Source organism: Rhinatrema bivittatum, chromosome 6 (genome assembly GCF_901001135.1).
Source record: "Rhinatrema bivittatum chromosome 6, aRhiBiv1.1, whole genome shotgun sequence".
Taxonomy (NCBI): Eukaryota; Metazoa; Chordata; class Amphibia; order Gymnophiona; family Rhinatrematidae; genus Rhinatrema; species Rhinatrema bivittatum.
The window spans coordinates 142,118,036-142,131,634 of NC_042620.1; the positions used below are offsets into that span (position 1 = coordinate 142,118,036).

Consider the following 13,599-nt stretch of genomic DNA (forward strand, 5'->3'; position numbering starts at 1 on the left):
TGGGTCCGTGACGGGCTTGGTATGGCCGCCGTAGCGATCGCCTCCTTTGTTTGGAGACCAAGGAAATGTCACAGTATACCCGCAACGAGGAGGCTGAGGAAGCCTCTAAGTTAGGGTATTCCGATAAGGATGTTCTATCCTTAGGATGCGTGTCCCACCAGTGTTTGTGCAAGTGGTGCTTTGCAGGGTTCTTATGGCACGGAGTAGGATGATGTTGAGTCTGATCTGGTTGGTCCCGCCTTGGTGCGTCGAGCTTCTGTGCGTCGATTGCCCAATGCATGCGTGGGGCGAACGCATGTTGGCGTCAGAGTCCGGGTGCGGTTGACGCGTTTAGGTTCCTGCATTGGTGTCTGCTTTGCGTCAGGCGGACAGCGGTCCTGCTCCCGGGATGTCGACGCAGGGGTAGGACCCCTGGGCCAAGTAGGCTTGCTGGGGGGGGGGCCTGGGTCTTTGGTCACGGGGGAGGAGGCCAGTTTCTTCTTCTCCAGTCAAGCTGTGTTGGGCCCCAGCGAGGAGTGGGACTCAGATGGCGGGGCATAGAAGTCCCCATGGTCCTACTGGTGTCGGGCCATCTTTTCGGTCTGCTGTCTTGGGCCCGGGGGGGGAGAGACATGACTGATCATGATCCAGGCCTAGACAGATGTAACAGTAATTATGGCCATCAGGATCGACATCACCTTGCTGCGCTGGCAGTATTTAAAGCCAGATGGTCTCAGCCCCATAGTAGCACTGAAAAGTGCTTTTGAGTTCTTATTTTCCTTCTTTTTCTCTGAAAACAAGGCAGAAGAGAGAGCTCTGCGTGTGATCGACAGCGCGGAAGAGACAGACTGAGGAGGCACAGGGCACTGAACTGCGCAGGAAGATGCAAGCAGCCGCACAGAGCAAAGCTCTGTAACTGCTACAAAAGCTTTACCTCAAGGCCGCTCAGAGGGACGCTAATTCAGCCCTGCTATCGACGGGAAAATAACAGATTCACATTTACCTGTTCAAGTCCTTTCATGATAAGTAGAAAATGCACCTTCAGTGCAGGGGTTTGAGATAACCACAATGAATGTGCAAGAGATCTATCTGCATTCAGTAGAGGAAGTGCATGCAAATCTCTCTCATATATATTCATTCTGTATCTGCTGAAAATGAGACCTGTTTGTGGCAGTCCAGGACCAGAGTTGCCCACCCCTGCTTTAGAGTATGGCTGTTGTATCTCTCAACATTTTTCTCCTTAAAAAGGGAGCAAGGAAAGCCAGGAATAGCCACATGCACAAACCTAGAGGACATTCTAGATGCAACATCAGATCTGAAAACATCATTTGTGATCACCCAGTTGTTACACAGAAACATGACAGCAGAAAAAGAACATATGGACCATCTATACCAACTGCTCAGCTCTACAATCCCTACCACTCCTTCAATAACCCAGGATTTCTTCTGCTTGTTACATGTTTTCTTGAATTCAGATACTGTCCTTGCCTCCGCCATTTCCATTGGGAGGCTGTTCCATGCATTCACTACCTTCTCTGTAAAGAGAATCCTTATTGAGTCTACCCACTTTTACCCTTATCTCATGATCCCTCATTCCAGAGCTTCCTTTCTGTTGAAAGAGACCCATTTCCTGTGCAATGACAACTCAGAAGTATTTAAAATGTCTTTATCAAATTTCCCCTATTCCACTTTTCCTCTAGGGTATACATATTTAGATATTTAAATTTGTCCCCATATGCTTTAGAGCAGTGGTTCTCAACAGGTGTGTTGGGACACACTGGTGTGTTGCGGGGTCCTGGGTGGGGTGTCGCAGGGCCAGCAGATGGCTGCTGCCTCCTTATCAGCCCGGGTGGGAGTTGGTTGACTTCTCATACATTGGGCCTGATGGGAGGCAGCTCTCACATCCTTCTCTTCTTTCTGGCCCAGTGGGAGGCTGTTTCCTCCTTCACCCAGATCAAAACGAGACATTGCCAGCTCCTGCTGATCTGGGCCTGATGGGACACAATATTTATCTTCCCCTGCTGAGTCTGGGAGTGATGCTGCTGATGATCTCTTCACCCTGTGGAGGGTAGGAAAAGGAGTTTGGGGATGCTGGGAAGATGAAAGTGGAATGGAGAGGGAGTGTGGGGGCTCCTGAGCAGGAAGAGGTGGGAAACAGGGGGTAGGAAGAGTCAAGCAGGGGAGAGAGGGAGCACAGGGAAGAGGATGTGAGGGTCAGGATTGCTGGGCAGGGATATGTGTGTGAGCGGATGTTTGACAGGGAGCAATTAGGAAAAGTGAAGGGTGATGGGGGCGAGAGCCATAATATGTCAGTTTTGGGAATGTGCTATCTGTATTTCTTTTTCTAGCTCTCTGGTTTTGCACTGCATGCAGAGTGGCTTTTTGAGGTTTCCATTCCAGTTTTTGTCTCTACATTTGTAATTTGTGGTCTTTTATTCTGTATTTGGTGAAGGCTGAATCTGTGTGTGTGACTGAGGTGAGGTTGCTTTTTCTCATTTTCAATAGGCCATGCATTGGTGCTGCACTGCTGCCTTTTCATAGGAAGTTCTTGGAATTAGTGTTGCAATGGTATGGAAGGTTTACTACACATGTGATGAGTGGGGTTTTTTTTTTTTTTCCATGTTTTGCATTTTACAATGCACCTGGTAGTAAAGGAGTTTGTATTTCTGTTACTGAAAGAGCACCAGAATCAGAATATCTTTTTTATATAGCGAGTTGTATTTGAAATATCCTAGTTCTGCTCTACAACCATTTTTTGGGGGTCAGGGTCCTGTGGATGCAGAGTATGTGTTTACATTTAGCCCTGTGATGGTCAAGTGTTCAGTGTGTCACGCCTGTAAGCACTATCTGCCAGGTGTGTCCCAACAGAAAAAAGGTTGAGAACCACCGCTTTAGAACAAAGACCATGCACCAGTTTAGCAGCCAACCTCTGAATCAACTCCAACTGGTTTATATTATTTTGAAGGTGCGGTCTTTAGAATTGAGTACAGTATTCCAATGAGGTCTCACAAGCAACTTAAACAAGGGCAATATCTCCTTTTGTCTGCTGATCATTCCTCTCCTTATGCACCCAAGCATATTTCTGGCTTTTGCAATCTACCTTATCCATATGTTTGGCCACCGTAAGATCATCGGTTACGATCACCGATCCTGCTCTTGTTTCATGCCTCTCGGGGGGGGGGGGGGGGGGGGGAGCAGCTCAGGAATGCTGAGCGTCGGGGAGGCATTGAGTCGCCGCAGGTGATGCCGATCCAGCTGCTGGCTCCTTCCTGTTTCATGCAGCAACGGCGGCCATTTTTTACTTAATTTGCAGCAGCAGCTGAGACTGCAGGAGGAGAGGGAGTGCTCCTCCCGCTGCTGTCCCCAGCCGATCGGAGACCCATTGAGGCCCAGGAACCTCTGTCTGAAGAGGATGAGGATCTCCTTGAGGAGGATCCAGCAGGATTTTCTTCTAATTTTGTCCTAGTGCTCCACAAGGCATATCTTGCCAGGAAGGCTGTGGGACGCTGCTTTTCCAGGCTTGAGGGCCTGCAAGATTTGCGTCCTACCAAGCGACCCAAAAAAAGGCTAGTGTGTTGACTAGGGGTTGAAGACTCCTGAATCAGACTACGCATTCGGAAGACGCAAATGGGCCATCAGGAAAGTCGGACAACTGGGAGCTTTTGACAGAGGACCCCCCCGCTCTGGACTTGGATTCTTCTCTGGACCAACAGGATCCAGATGAGGGGTGGGACCAAGCCCCAATTGTGGAAGGGGATGCTCCTAAAGTGGTTTGTGTTTTCAACAGGGAAAAAAACTGTGGCCCCTGATTCCCTGTGTCCTTAAGGAATTGGGAATCAAAGAGCTGCTAGAAGAATCTGATCAGTAAGAGATGGACCCAGTCATGGGTGGGGGGGGGGGGGGGGGGTGTATAAGATGTCCGGCAAAGGCTTTCTCTTTCCAAAAGTCGGTAAAGAAGCTTGTGCTTCGGGAGTGGGAGACTCCGGATACCGGTTGGCAAAGCAATGGACAGGTTACATCCACTGCCGGAGTACACATTGGAATTGTCGCGGTTGCCAAAAGGTAGATGCCTCAGTGTCTGCTTTTATGAAGTCGACAATTCCTGTGGTTGGTTCTGCTGCGCTTAAAGATATGCAGGACAGGAAATTAGAGATCCATCTCAAAAAGATATGAGGCAACTGCTCTGGGCATTCGAGCTGCGTGTGCAGCAGTTTTATGCGTCGGGCTGGATTACACTGGGTTCAGCAGTTGCAGTCTGATAAGGCGATGTCAGTGTCAGAGGCCAAGCAGGCCGAGCGACTGGAAGCCATGGTAGCCTGTGGAGCAGATGCATTATAAGACCTCATCCATATGACCTCCAGAACTATGGATGTCTGCAGTCTTGGCCGGGCGCCTCTCCTCTGGGTACCAGACTGGTCAGCAGACGTTTGGTCTAAGTTTCAACTAGGGGCATTGCCCTTCAAGGGGAAGCTGCTTTCTGGAGAGGACTTAGAGGTGCTCATGAAGCATTTAGGTGAGAACAAAGGACATAATTTGCCGGAGGTGAAGCTGAAGGATGGTAAGGGTTCCTTCTCATTTGGCCTCACTTTTGGATAAATTGGCGTTTTCTGCAGAGTCAGGCTTCGGGAGGAACCCAAAGGCAAGGCTCTGGGAGGCAACAGTTCTGGAACCAGTCCTTTCAGAGCCTAAAGCTGAACTGAGATGGTTCCGGTCATGGGCATCAGGATCTCCAAAGCTCTATGCTTTTTCAGTCGCAGAAGGGAACAGAGCGGAAGGAGTCGACTCATTGGTACTCCCATGGCCGCAGAGGGCTCTCCTGTACATGTTTCTGCTGTGGCCGCTAGTGGGCAAAGTATCGTGGTGAATAGAGATCCATCTGAGAGAGGTAATTCTAGTGGCACCGGAGTGGCCTCGATGGTCCTAGTTTGCGGATTTGATCAATCTCGCGGTGGATGGACTGTTGCGTCTTGCTCATCTTCCCAACCTGCTGCACTAAGGTCTCATATACCGAATGACGGTATATAAAACGCAATCAATCAATAAATAAATAAATATTTTCAGATCAGGCAGCTCGCTTCTGTCTTGCGGCTTGGCTTTTGAAAGGAAGCGCCTGAGGTGCAAGGGAAATCCTGAGGATGTCATCTCCAGCCTGTTGCATGCTAGGATGACTTCTACATCCTTAACGTATGTGAGGGTGTGGAGTGTCAGAGTCTTGGTGCGCATTGATCCTTCTCGAGCGTTGGTGGCACACATATTGACCTTCTTCCAACAAGGGTTGGTGAAGGGTTTGGCCTTTAATTCTCTCAGAGTCCATGTGGCGTCTTTGGGCTGCCTTAGAGGCAAAGTGCAGGGAGCAGCCCTAGCTGTGCATCCAGATGCAATGTGTTTCTCTGCGGGGAGAAAACATTTGCAGCCTCCGGTACGGAAGTTGTGTCCCCCATGGAGCCTTAATTTGGTTCTCAGGGGATTGTGTACGGCTCCATTCGAACCGCTTCAAAAGGCAATGATGAAGGATCTTACCTTAAAGGTTGTTTTTCTTGGTAGCAATTTGTTCTGCTAAAAGAATTTCGGAGCTTCAGGATCGATCATGCAGGGGTGCTTGTCTCAGGATTATGGAGGATGGTGTCTCTTTGCATACGGTTCCTTCCTGTCTTCCAGAGGTAAAATGGGCCTTGATGTGGTATCTTAAGGTGACTAATAGCTTTCGGCTGTGAATCATCCTTTTGTGCTATGGAGTGGTGCTAAGAAGGGACTTGAGGCTTCAAAATCTACCATAGCCCCTTTTAGGGAAGCTTTGGTACATCCCAGGAGTTTGGACTGATCTGGGTATGTTCACGGAAAAGAAAATTGGTCCTTACCTGCTAATTTTCGTTCCTGTAGTACCACAGATCAGTCCAGAGTCCCACCCAGTTGAGGTAAAGAGGCTTGGAGAGTCCGCTCGATTGGTTATTGTAAATAGACTGAGGATTGGCACAGGTTTCGTTTTCTTCTGTGGTTAATGTTGGAAAGAACCGTTCCCAATTGGGGTTCTTTTCCACATTCTACTGCTTGGATAGGGGAACGTATTATGTGGGGATGTGTTTGTTTGTTTGGTATCTTGGCTTGGATACAGGTCAATACTGAGGAACTGCAGGTGGCACAACAAGTTATATGGCAATGTCAGCAAAACTTTCTCTGTCTCCATCTGCTGGCAGGGAGGCAAAACCAGGAGTAGTACTACAGGAACGAAAATTAGCAAGTAAGGGCCAATTTTCCCTTTTTTTTTTTTTTTTAAATGTAAACGTGGGTCCTGGTTAGTCACCTTTCTAGTAAACTGTCATTCTCCCTTTAAGTGTTGGACAGAACTTGCACTCTCTACAGAAATTAAAACAGCTGCACTATTCCAGCTCCTATTGTAGGCGATCTTGGTTTTGACGTGGTTGGGATGCAGAAGTCTGAAGTACTTCTTACTGAGACTGCAGCAGCCCATGGGGTATATATTCTAATTCCACATATATTAGACATAGCCAAGAGGGTAAGCACATTATTTAAAACGGTCTTCATCTTCCTATACCAAGGGATGAGTGTTAGAACTGATGAGCATATAATCACATCAATGCTTTCTAATATAATGCACACTTATTACATGACCAATATGCACAATAAAACCCTTGCAAATTTCCCCATGGCTCCATTAGTGCAAGCAGACAGCAATGTGGCTGGAGTAATAGGTGCTTACTTTAAATGGACTTCCGTCTGAGAACGCAAGGCTTCGCCCAAGACGTGGCCAGTTTCATCCACCACAGCAGCCCCTGTGTCATCACAGCTGGTCTCTATCCCAAGCACCACTCTCGAGAGAGCGCACATCCCCGAGTGGAAGAGAATCTTTCCTCTCTGAGCAGCCCAAGAAGCATTATGGCCTTCAGATGTATAAAAGCGCCCCAAGGCCTTGCACATTGCCATCACCTTCCAGATGCAGGCTGGCCTACGAAAAGAACTGCAGAGAAGTCAAATTCAGCAAGGTAATGTTGCACACTTATGTTCTTTCCCGTTTTGGAATTTGGGGTGGCAAACACTGATTCTGCCTGAAAGAGATGTTTCTTCTCAGATGGCCCTGGTATGATTTTCCTGAGAACAGTCCCATTCTGGAAAAGATGTGGTTGCAGCATTAACATGGAGCAAGAAAATGGATGGTGGCAGCATGGTCTCCCCTTCCCATCGTTCCCCAAACTCTGAATGGAGTGCTTAGAAACAGCGTGCAGCTGGTTGTCAGGCATGGCGAGAAAGACCAAGGCTTTCACAGATGAGTTTCTGTCATACAGCGTGTCCTTTTCACCAGCCAGAATGTCAAAACTGAAGAGTATTTCTTATCCTTACTCCTGCCTGCTTCAGGGAGCTGTCACACCAAATCATTAGTATCTTCCCCCTTCTCCCCCCCCCCCCCCTCAATGTCTTCAATTAAATGGTTGTAATTTTTTTTTCTTTAAATGATCCTCAGGATTCGTGAGATCACCAACCAAATAAAAATTCACTGGATTGTGTAAAACAAAAAAAAAGAGCTGGACTTTAGGTTCATGTCAGTGCTTGTGAACATCTATTCTGGTTAGATGCTCACTAGTTTAGCTTGAAAAACACTGATCCTCGTAAACATTTGTTACCTGTGCTGGAAGCATGTCCAGAAAAAAAAGTCCTCGCTCACTGTCCAGCAAGTCTCACACTGCAGGTGTCAGGTTCTCTGCATAACAGCACCATACCTGATTGGGAGGAAAAAACATGCAATTAAATCCAAGAGGCTGTCACATAGAACCAGTCCAGGTGGTCTGAGGATTTGGTAACCTGCAGGTTTGTGTCGGCTGTGGGAGAGATGCAGAATCCTTGCAGTGAAACACTAAGAGCAGCCTCTTATCCATCTGGGGCTGCCAGCTAGTTTAGAAAGGGAAGAATTTAAAGCTCATGGCATCAATTTTACAAACATATATTTTGTTTTAAATTCCTGAAGGAAATTGGAGGGGGGGGGGGGGCAGAGGAGTATATGAGCTAAAATGTAACAATATCTGTAAAATAGGTTACAAAATGAAAAACAACATCTTGTAATAGTATTAATAATCTCTGGCTGCCTACAAGTTCGCGCTTTGACCTTTATCCTGCTTCCTCGCTCTTGGTTTTGAGAAGAAACCATAAGAACTCTCTCTTTTGCCATCCTGTAGTTGACTTGAAAGCTGACTATGCTGCAAAGCTTGCCATGATGTTCAAAACTAGCGTGTATCTGCAAGAGGTTTAAAAACAAAAAGTAAAAGGTGATTTTCTTGGGCCAGCCCAAGTGCTCCTCAGCTAGGCAGGGGATGCTGGGCAGGCACTGTTTTAACCTCCTGGGAGTACGGAGTCTTGCTTAACAGCAATACCTAGTGGTCAGTCTTAGCGTGCACCAGGATCTCGAATCAGTCAGTCTGTGGCCCCCCCCCCCCCCCCCCGAACCAAAGACTGTCACTTTAATGGTTGAACCAGACAGAAAAAGAGGAGGAAGGCGGAGGGGGAGGGGGAGGGGAAATCAGATATTTGTTAAAGCTCATGGTGTCAGCAGGGGCTAGTTCCAACTGAGCTGGATGCCCAAAAGGAGGAAAAATCTCGGGCAAAAACACTTCATTACGTCAATTCCTGATCTGAGTGTCGTGCTTCTAGATAACCGCTGACACATTTAGCCCCCATTACAGATCTGCTGGATAAGGATTTCAATTATACAGGAAAATAACTATTTCATAGAGTTATTTTTACCTCAAGAATATGTGCATTATTAAACCATACAATACCATTATACACTTGTGCTAAAATATTTCACAGATTCTGATGCTGGGATTAGAAATCTGCTTCAACACTTTCAGCCTGATTCATCATGGAATCCTCCCATCGAAAAATCTTAATTGATCCGGCTCTTTTCTTGTCTTTTAGATCAGTGGTTCTCAACCTTTTTTCCCCTTTGGGACACACCTGATAGATTGTTGCCACATGCGTAACACACGGAATACATGACAGTCAGAAAGCTAACCCCACCCCCTCCTCCGACCATCAGTAATGGGTATAAAAGCAGAACTAGAACATTCCCCGTACAATTCACCATACAAAAAAAAAGATTCCGGTGTTATCTCAATAACTGCAACACAAATTCCCTCTATTACCAGGCGCAATAGCCTTACTTGTAAAAAGACAGCAGTTCACCAATGCATGTCCTATTGAGAAAACACAACAAATAAGATTAAGTATTTTACTAGCCTACATCCTAGTTAAATACCTCACCTCGGTCATAAACACAAGATCGACCTTCACCAAGTACAGAAAGACCACAAATTACAAATATGGAGGCAGAAATTGGAAAGGAAACCAAAAAAAGCCACTCTGCATGCAGGACAAAATTGGAGAAATGGAAACAGAACTATAGCACCTAGCATATTACCATGTTCTGCAATAATGCACACAAATTAATCAGCACAAAGTTACACCTACATTATGGCATGCACTCAAATGGAACAACTATATCTATAAAAAAGCAACACTACAAATATTAAACCAGGCCCTAAACACTAATACACTTCCAATTAGGAAAACAGAAAAAGCCAAGCTGTTATAGATTCCCACACAGAAATAATTGAAAAACTATATGAATGTGTCAAAACTGATGATGAACAGAACATCATCTAACAATTAAAAACTCTTAAAAATTATTAAAAATTCTTCAAACAGCAATAAAATATTTCAAAACAGCAGATATCACATAATACTCAATTAAAATGGCAGTCAATCGAGAAAAATGAACTTTAAAAGCCACCTTTACTTACCCTCTCCAGCAGTAGTAGTTTTTGCTGAAGCGGTCCTCAGGGTCCTCTTCCTTAGGGACCACAACCAGTCTCTTCTCTCTCACACACACACACACACCTGTCACACCCTCAGGACCAGTATCTGTCTCTCACACACCAATCATCTCCCTGATCAGTCTCTCTCACGCATACACACATCACCTCTCTGGCCAGTCTCTCTCAATCATACAATGCTCTCTCTCTATTTCACTTACACACACGCTCTCAATCACATAACGTCCCCTCTCTCACAGCCACAGCCAGCCAGAAACATGCTCAATCTCTCTTGCACACACATACACAGAAGCACCCTCCCTGTCTCATGTACACACCAGGCACATTCACAGAAGCACCCTCCCTGTCTCACGTACACGCCACGCACATACACAGAAGCACCCTCCGTCTCACGTACACACAACACGTACATGGAAGCACCCTTCTGATCCCAAATACACACACACAGCCCCCAGGTGAACAACTCGTCTTCTGCCCCACCGGCCTGGTCCGGGTGGCAGTGGCCAGCAGAGCCGGTCCTGAGTCTTCGGCGGCGGCCAGCAGTGCCAGCCTTTGGCCCCGCCAGCTGCGGGTAACAGGCAACACACCTGCTGGTCGTGGTGACACACCCATTAAGAATTGCTGTTTTAGATCATTAGTGTATAAAATCCTTCCTAGCAAAGTACACTGCCAAATGGCAGATGAAATTTAATGTGGACAAGTGCAAGGTGTTGCATATAGGGAAAAATAACCCTAGCTGTAGTTACACGATGTTAGGTTCCATATTAGGAGCTACCACCCAAGAAAGAGATCTAGGCGTCATAGTAGATAATACATTGAAATCGTCAGCTCAGTGTGCTGCAGCAGTCAAAAAAGCAAATAAAATGTTAGGAATTATTAGGAAGGGAATGGTTAATAAAACGGAAAATGTCATAATGCCTCTATATCGCTCCATGGTGAGACCACACCTTGAATACAGTGTACAATTCTGGTCGCCGTATCTCAAAAAAGATATAGTTGCAATGGAGAAGGTACAGAGAAGGGCAACCAAAATGATAAAGGGGATGGAACAGCTCCCCTATGAGGAAAGGCTGAAGAGGTTAGGGCTGTTCAGCTTGGAGAAGAGACGGCTGAGGGGGGATATCATAGAGGTCTTTAAGATCATGAGAGGTCTTGAACGAGTAGATGTGACTCGGTTATTTACACTTTCGAATAATAGAAGGACTAGGGGGCATTCCATGAAGTTAGCAAGTAGCACATTTAAGACTAATCGGAGAAAATTCTTTTTCACTCAACGCACAATAAATCTCTGGAATTTGTTGCCAGAGGATGTGGTTAGTGCAGTTAGTGTAGCTGGGTTCAAAAAAGGTTTGGATAAGTTCTTGGAAGAGAAGTCCATTAACTGCTATTAATCAAGTTTACTTAGGGAATAGTCACTGCTATTAATTGCATCAGTAGCATGGGATCTTCTAGGTGTTTGGGTAATTGCCAGGTTCTTGTGGCCTGGTTTGGCCTCTGTTGGAAACAGGATGCTGGGCTTGATGGACCCTTGGTCTGACCCAGCATGGCAATTTCTTATGTTCTTATGTTCTTACTGTTAAGGAGTTAAGCTGAAAATAAGCACAAGTAAGGATCTAAATAAAAGATCTACACAGCAGAGACTGATGCGACAGTAAATTCTTACAATTGCATATACATGTTATATACGAAATATACAGATGCACCTAAATGTATAAGATTTTCAGGGGCCTTAGATACTTGGCACCAATAGATTAGGAATAAGTGAAATAGCCTCATGTTCTACTGCAAATTCCGTAAAAATGCTATACAATGAGCTCGGGTCCAGCGCAAAAAAGTTCTCAGCATAGCGGCCTCAGTTACATTCCACTACCCAATAACCTTTGACCTTGTGATTTCGTCTCCCGGATCTCTTAAAGGAAAAAAGGTTTTCCTACAATCTCCTATGCGGGCCGAGAATCAAGTAGAAGCATTTACTCTGTGACTCAGAAAGGGGTTTAAACAAAGTGCTAGAGTGACCTATCTATTCTTCAAATCTTCGAGGACGGCATTTATTGTCAGCAATAAGCCTTTTTGTAGAAACGGGTTGTGGCTTTACTTTTTAAATCAAATATAAAACATGAGATTTCCTTCGGTTATATTCGTTTTTTAAAAGGCATAGAAAATGGATCACAGCCAAGACCCACAGAACACTGGTAAATAAGTCTTGGAAACTGTTTGTATTTGTGGCTCACAGTTTTTAACGTGAAAGAAAGCTTGGCCTGCGCACGACCCCGGCTGCTTTTCTCCCACGTTACTTCACCTCGGGTCCTCCAAATTAGGTTTTCACTGGCCTCACGCTAACATTCTACTAAGAGCGAATTGGCTAGCTCTCCTTTATCCTAACACCTGATAGGTTCTCGTGTGCAGCTATCATCTCTTGACCAACAATGGACGCAGTCGCCTTCCGTGAGCAGAAACCAATCACAGTTAAGTTCCGGGTCCCGAGCGTCCCACCCTCTCCTTTCACTGGCCTGTGCTGCTGAGGTCTTGGATTTGTACCACATGGAAGCCGTAAAGCGGCAGCGTATAAAAGAGGCCTCCACTGGGGTGGACGATCCCTTCCCTAAACAGGCGTTCTTGCTGAATTGTGTGAAGTCGATTGCAATAACAGTTCAGGCCGCTGCTGCGTGAAGTGAAAAATCAAATGCAGCGAGGGCGGCGATAAAGTTCTGCAATGACTACCCAGCACCATTGACTCCTTCCTGGCTCGTAAACATAAATGTTGGCGGTACTCCTTCTTTAGTGGGTTGGCAAATTACTTTCCCGGCGGAGTTTTGGAACTGCTGGGCTTTTTGGTACTTAAAATAAGGAAACGTTTTCTGTGTATAACGTAGTTGTAAGTACGGGTAAGGACATGGTTACTAATAAGAGTTTGATTTGCTAAGGTTTTTGTGTCTATGGCGGAAAAAGATTAGCAGATGAAACCTTAAAAAACAAATGTATAACTTCACGCAGCTTTACTGAAGAAAACGCTTTCTCCGCCGCCTCTTCGGCAGTCCGCCCCGCCTCACTTTTTCATCTCTTTTTACTACTACACGTTTTTATAGCGCTACACGACATACGCACCGCCGTTCAAACATACGAAAAGATCGTCCCTGCGTAGAGAGCTTACACTCTCATCAGAGAAACATGCAGGCCAAGAGACTTGGGATATAAAGCAAGACTATGCTTAAAAAGAAAAGTTAAGAAGACTGCCCTTACACGCTGTAGGATTGAGGATTCCTTTTAGGTTGGATGTTGCTCAGCTGTTTGAGCACTTTTACTACATTACATATATTCGGTATTAAATACTATACTACTGGAAAATGAATTAACTTACTCAAGCACGGGTTTTTCCAACAGGCATAGCTCACTACAGCTTGAAATTGTTGGCTCAGTAAGGGCCCAACAAGTATATATTTATTTATTTGTAGGGTTTAATATACCGTTATTCGGTAGAGCCATCATAACTGTTTACAAATCTGCAATTATCATCCAACATATGCAATTATCTTATCAAATGGAGTTAACATAGTAGTTGGGAACAGTAGGGTTTGTGAACAATAGACATATTTTCTTAGTCGATGAATAACAGAATATTGCAGAGAACATTTTCAAAGAACTTAACGGATCAAGGGAGTGAGCTGGGAGGGGTAGAAAAGGAGGGTACATCAGGAGAGCATGGAGGAGGATTATGCTTGCGAGTTCTGTTGAGTGCTGGGATGATCAGGTGTCAGATAGAATAGAGTTTGCGGAATAA

At 45.6% G+C, this 13,599-nt stretch overlaps 1 protein-coding gene across 1 annotated transcript in view; it reads right to left on the reverse strand.

Annotated features, from left to right (window-relative positions):
- Positions 1-12,196, reverse strand: part of OSGEPL1 (O-sialoglycoprotein endopeptidase like 1) — a 51,185-nt gene extending 38,989 nt beyond the window's left edge. The window contains exons 1-3 of the mRNA XM_029606006.1: positions 12,053-12,196; positions 7,617-7,712; positions 6,698-6,955 (exon numbers count right to left, since the gene is read on the reverse strand). Of these exons, the coding sequence (XP_029461866.1) occupies positions 6,698-6,921 (224 nt within the window). The 5' untranslated portion in view covers positions 6,922-6,955; positions 7,617-7,712; positions 12,053-12,196. The remainder of the gene's footprint in view (positions 1-6,697; positions 6,956-7,616; positions 7,713-12,052) is intronic.
- Between the last annotated feature and the right edge of the window lie 1,403 nt (positions 12,197-13,599).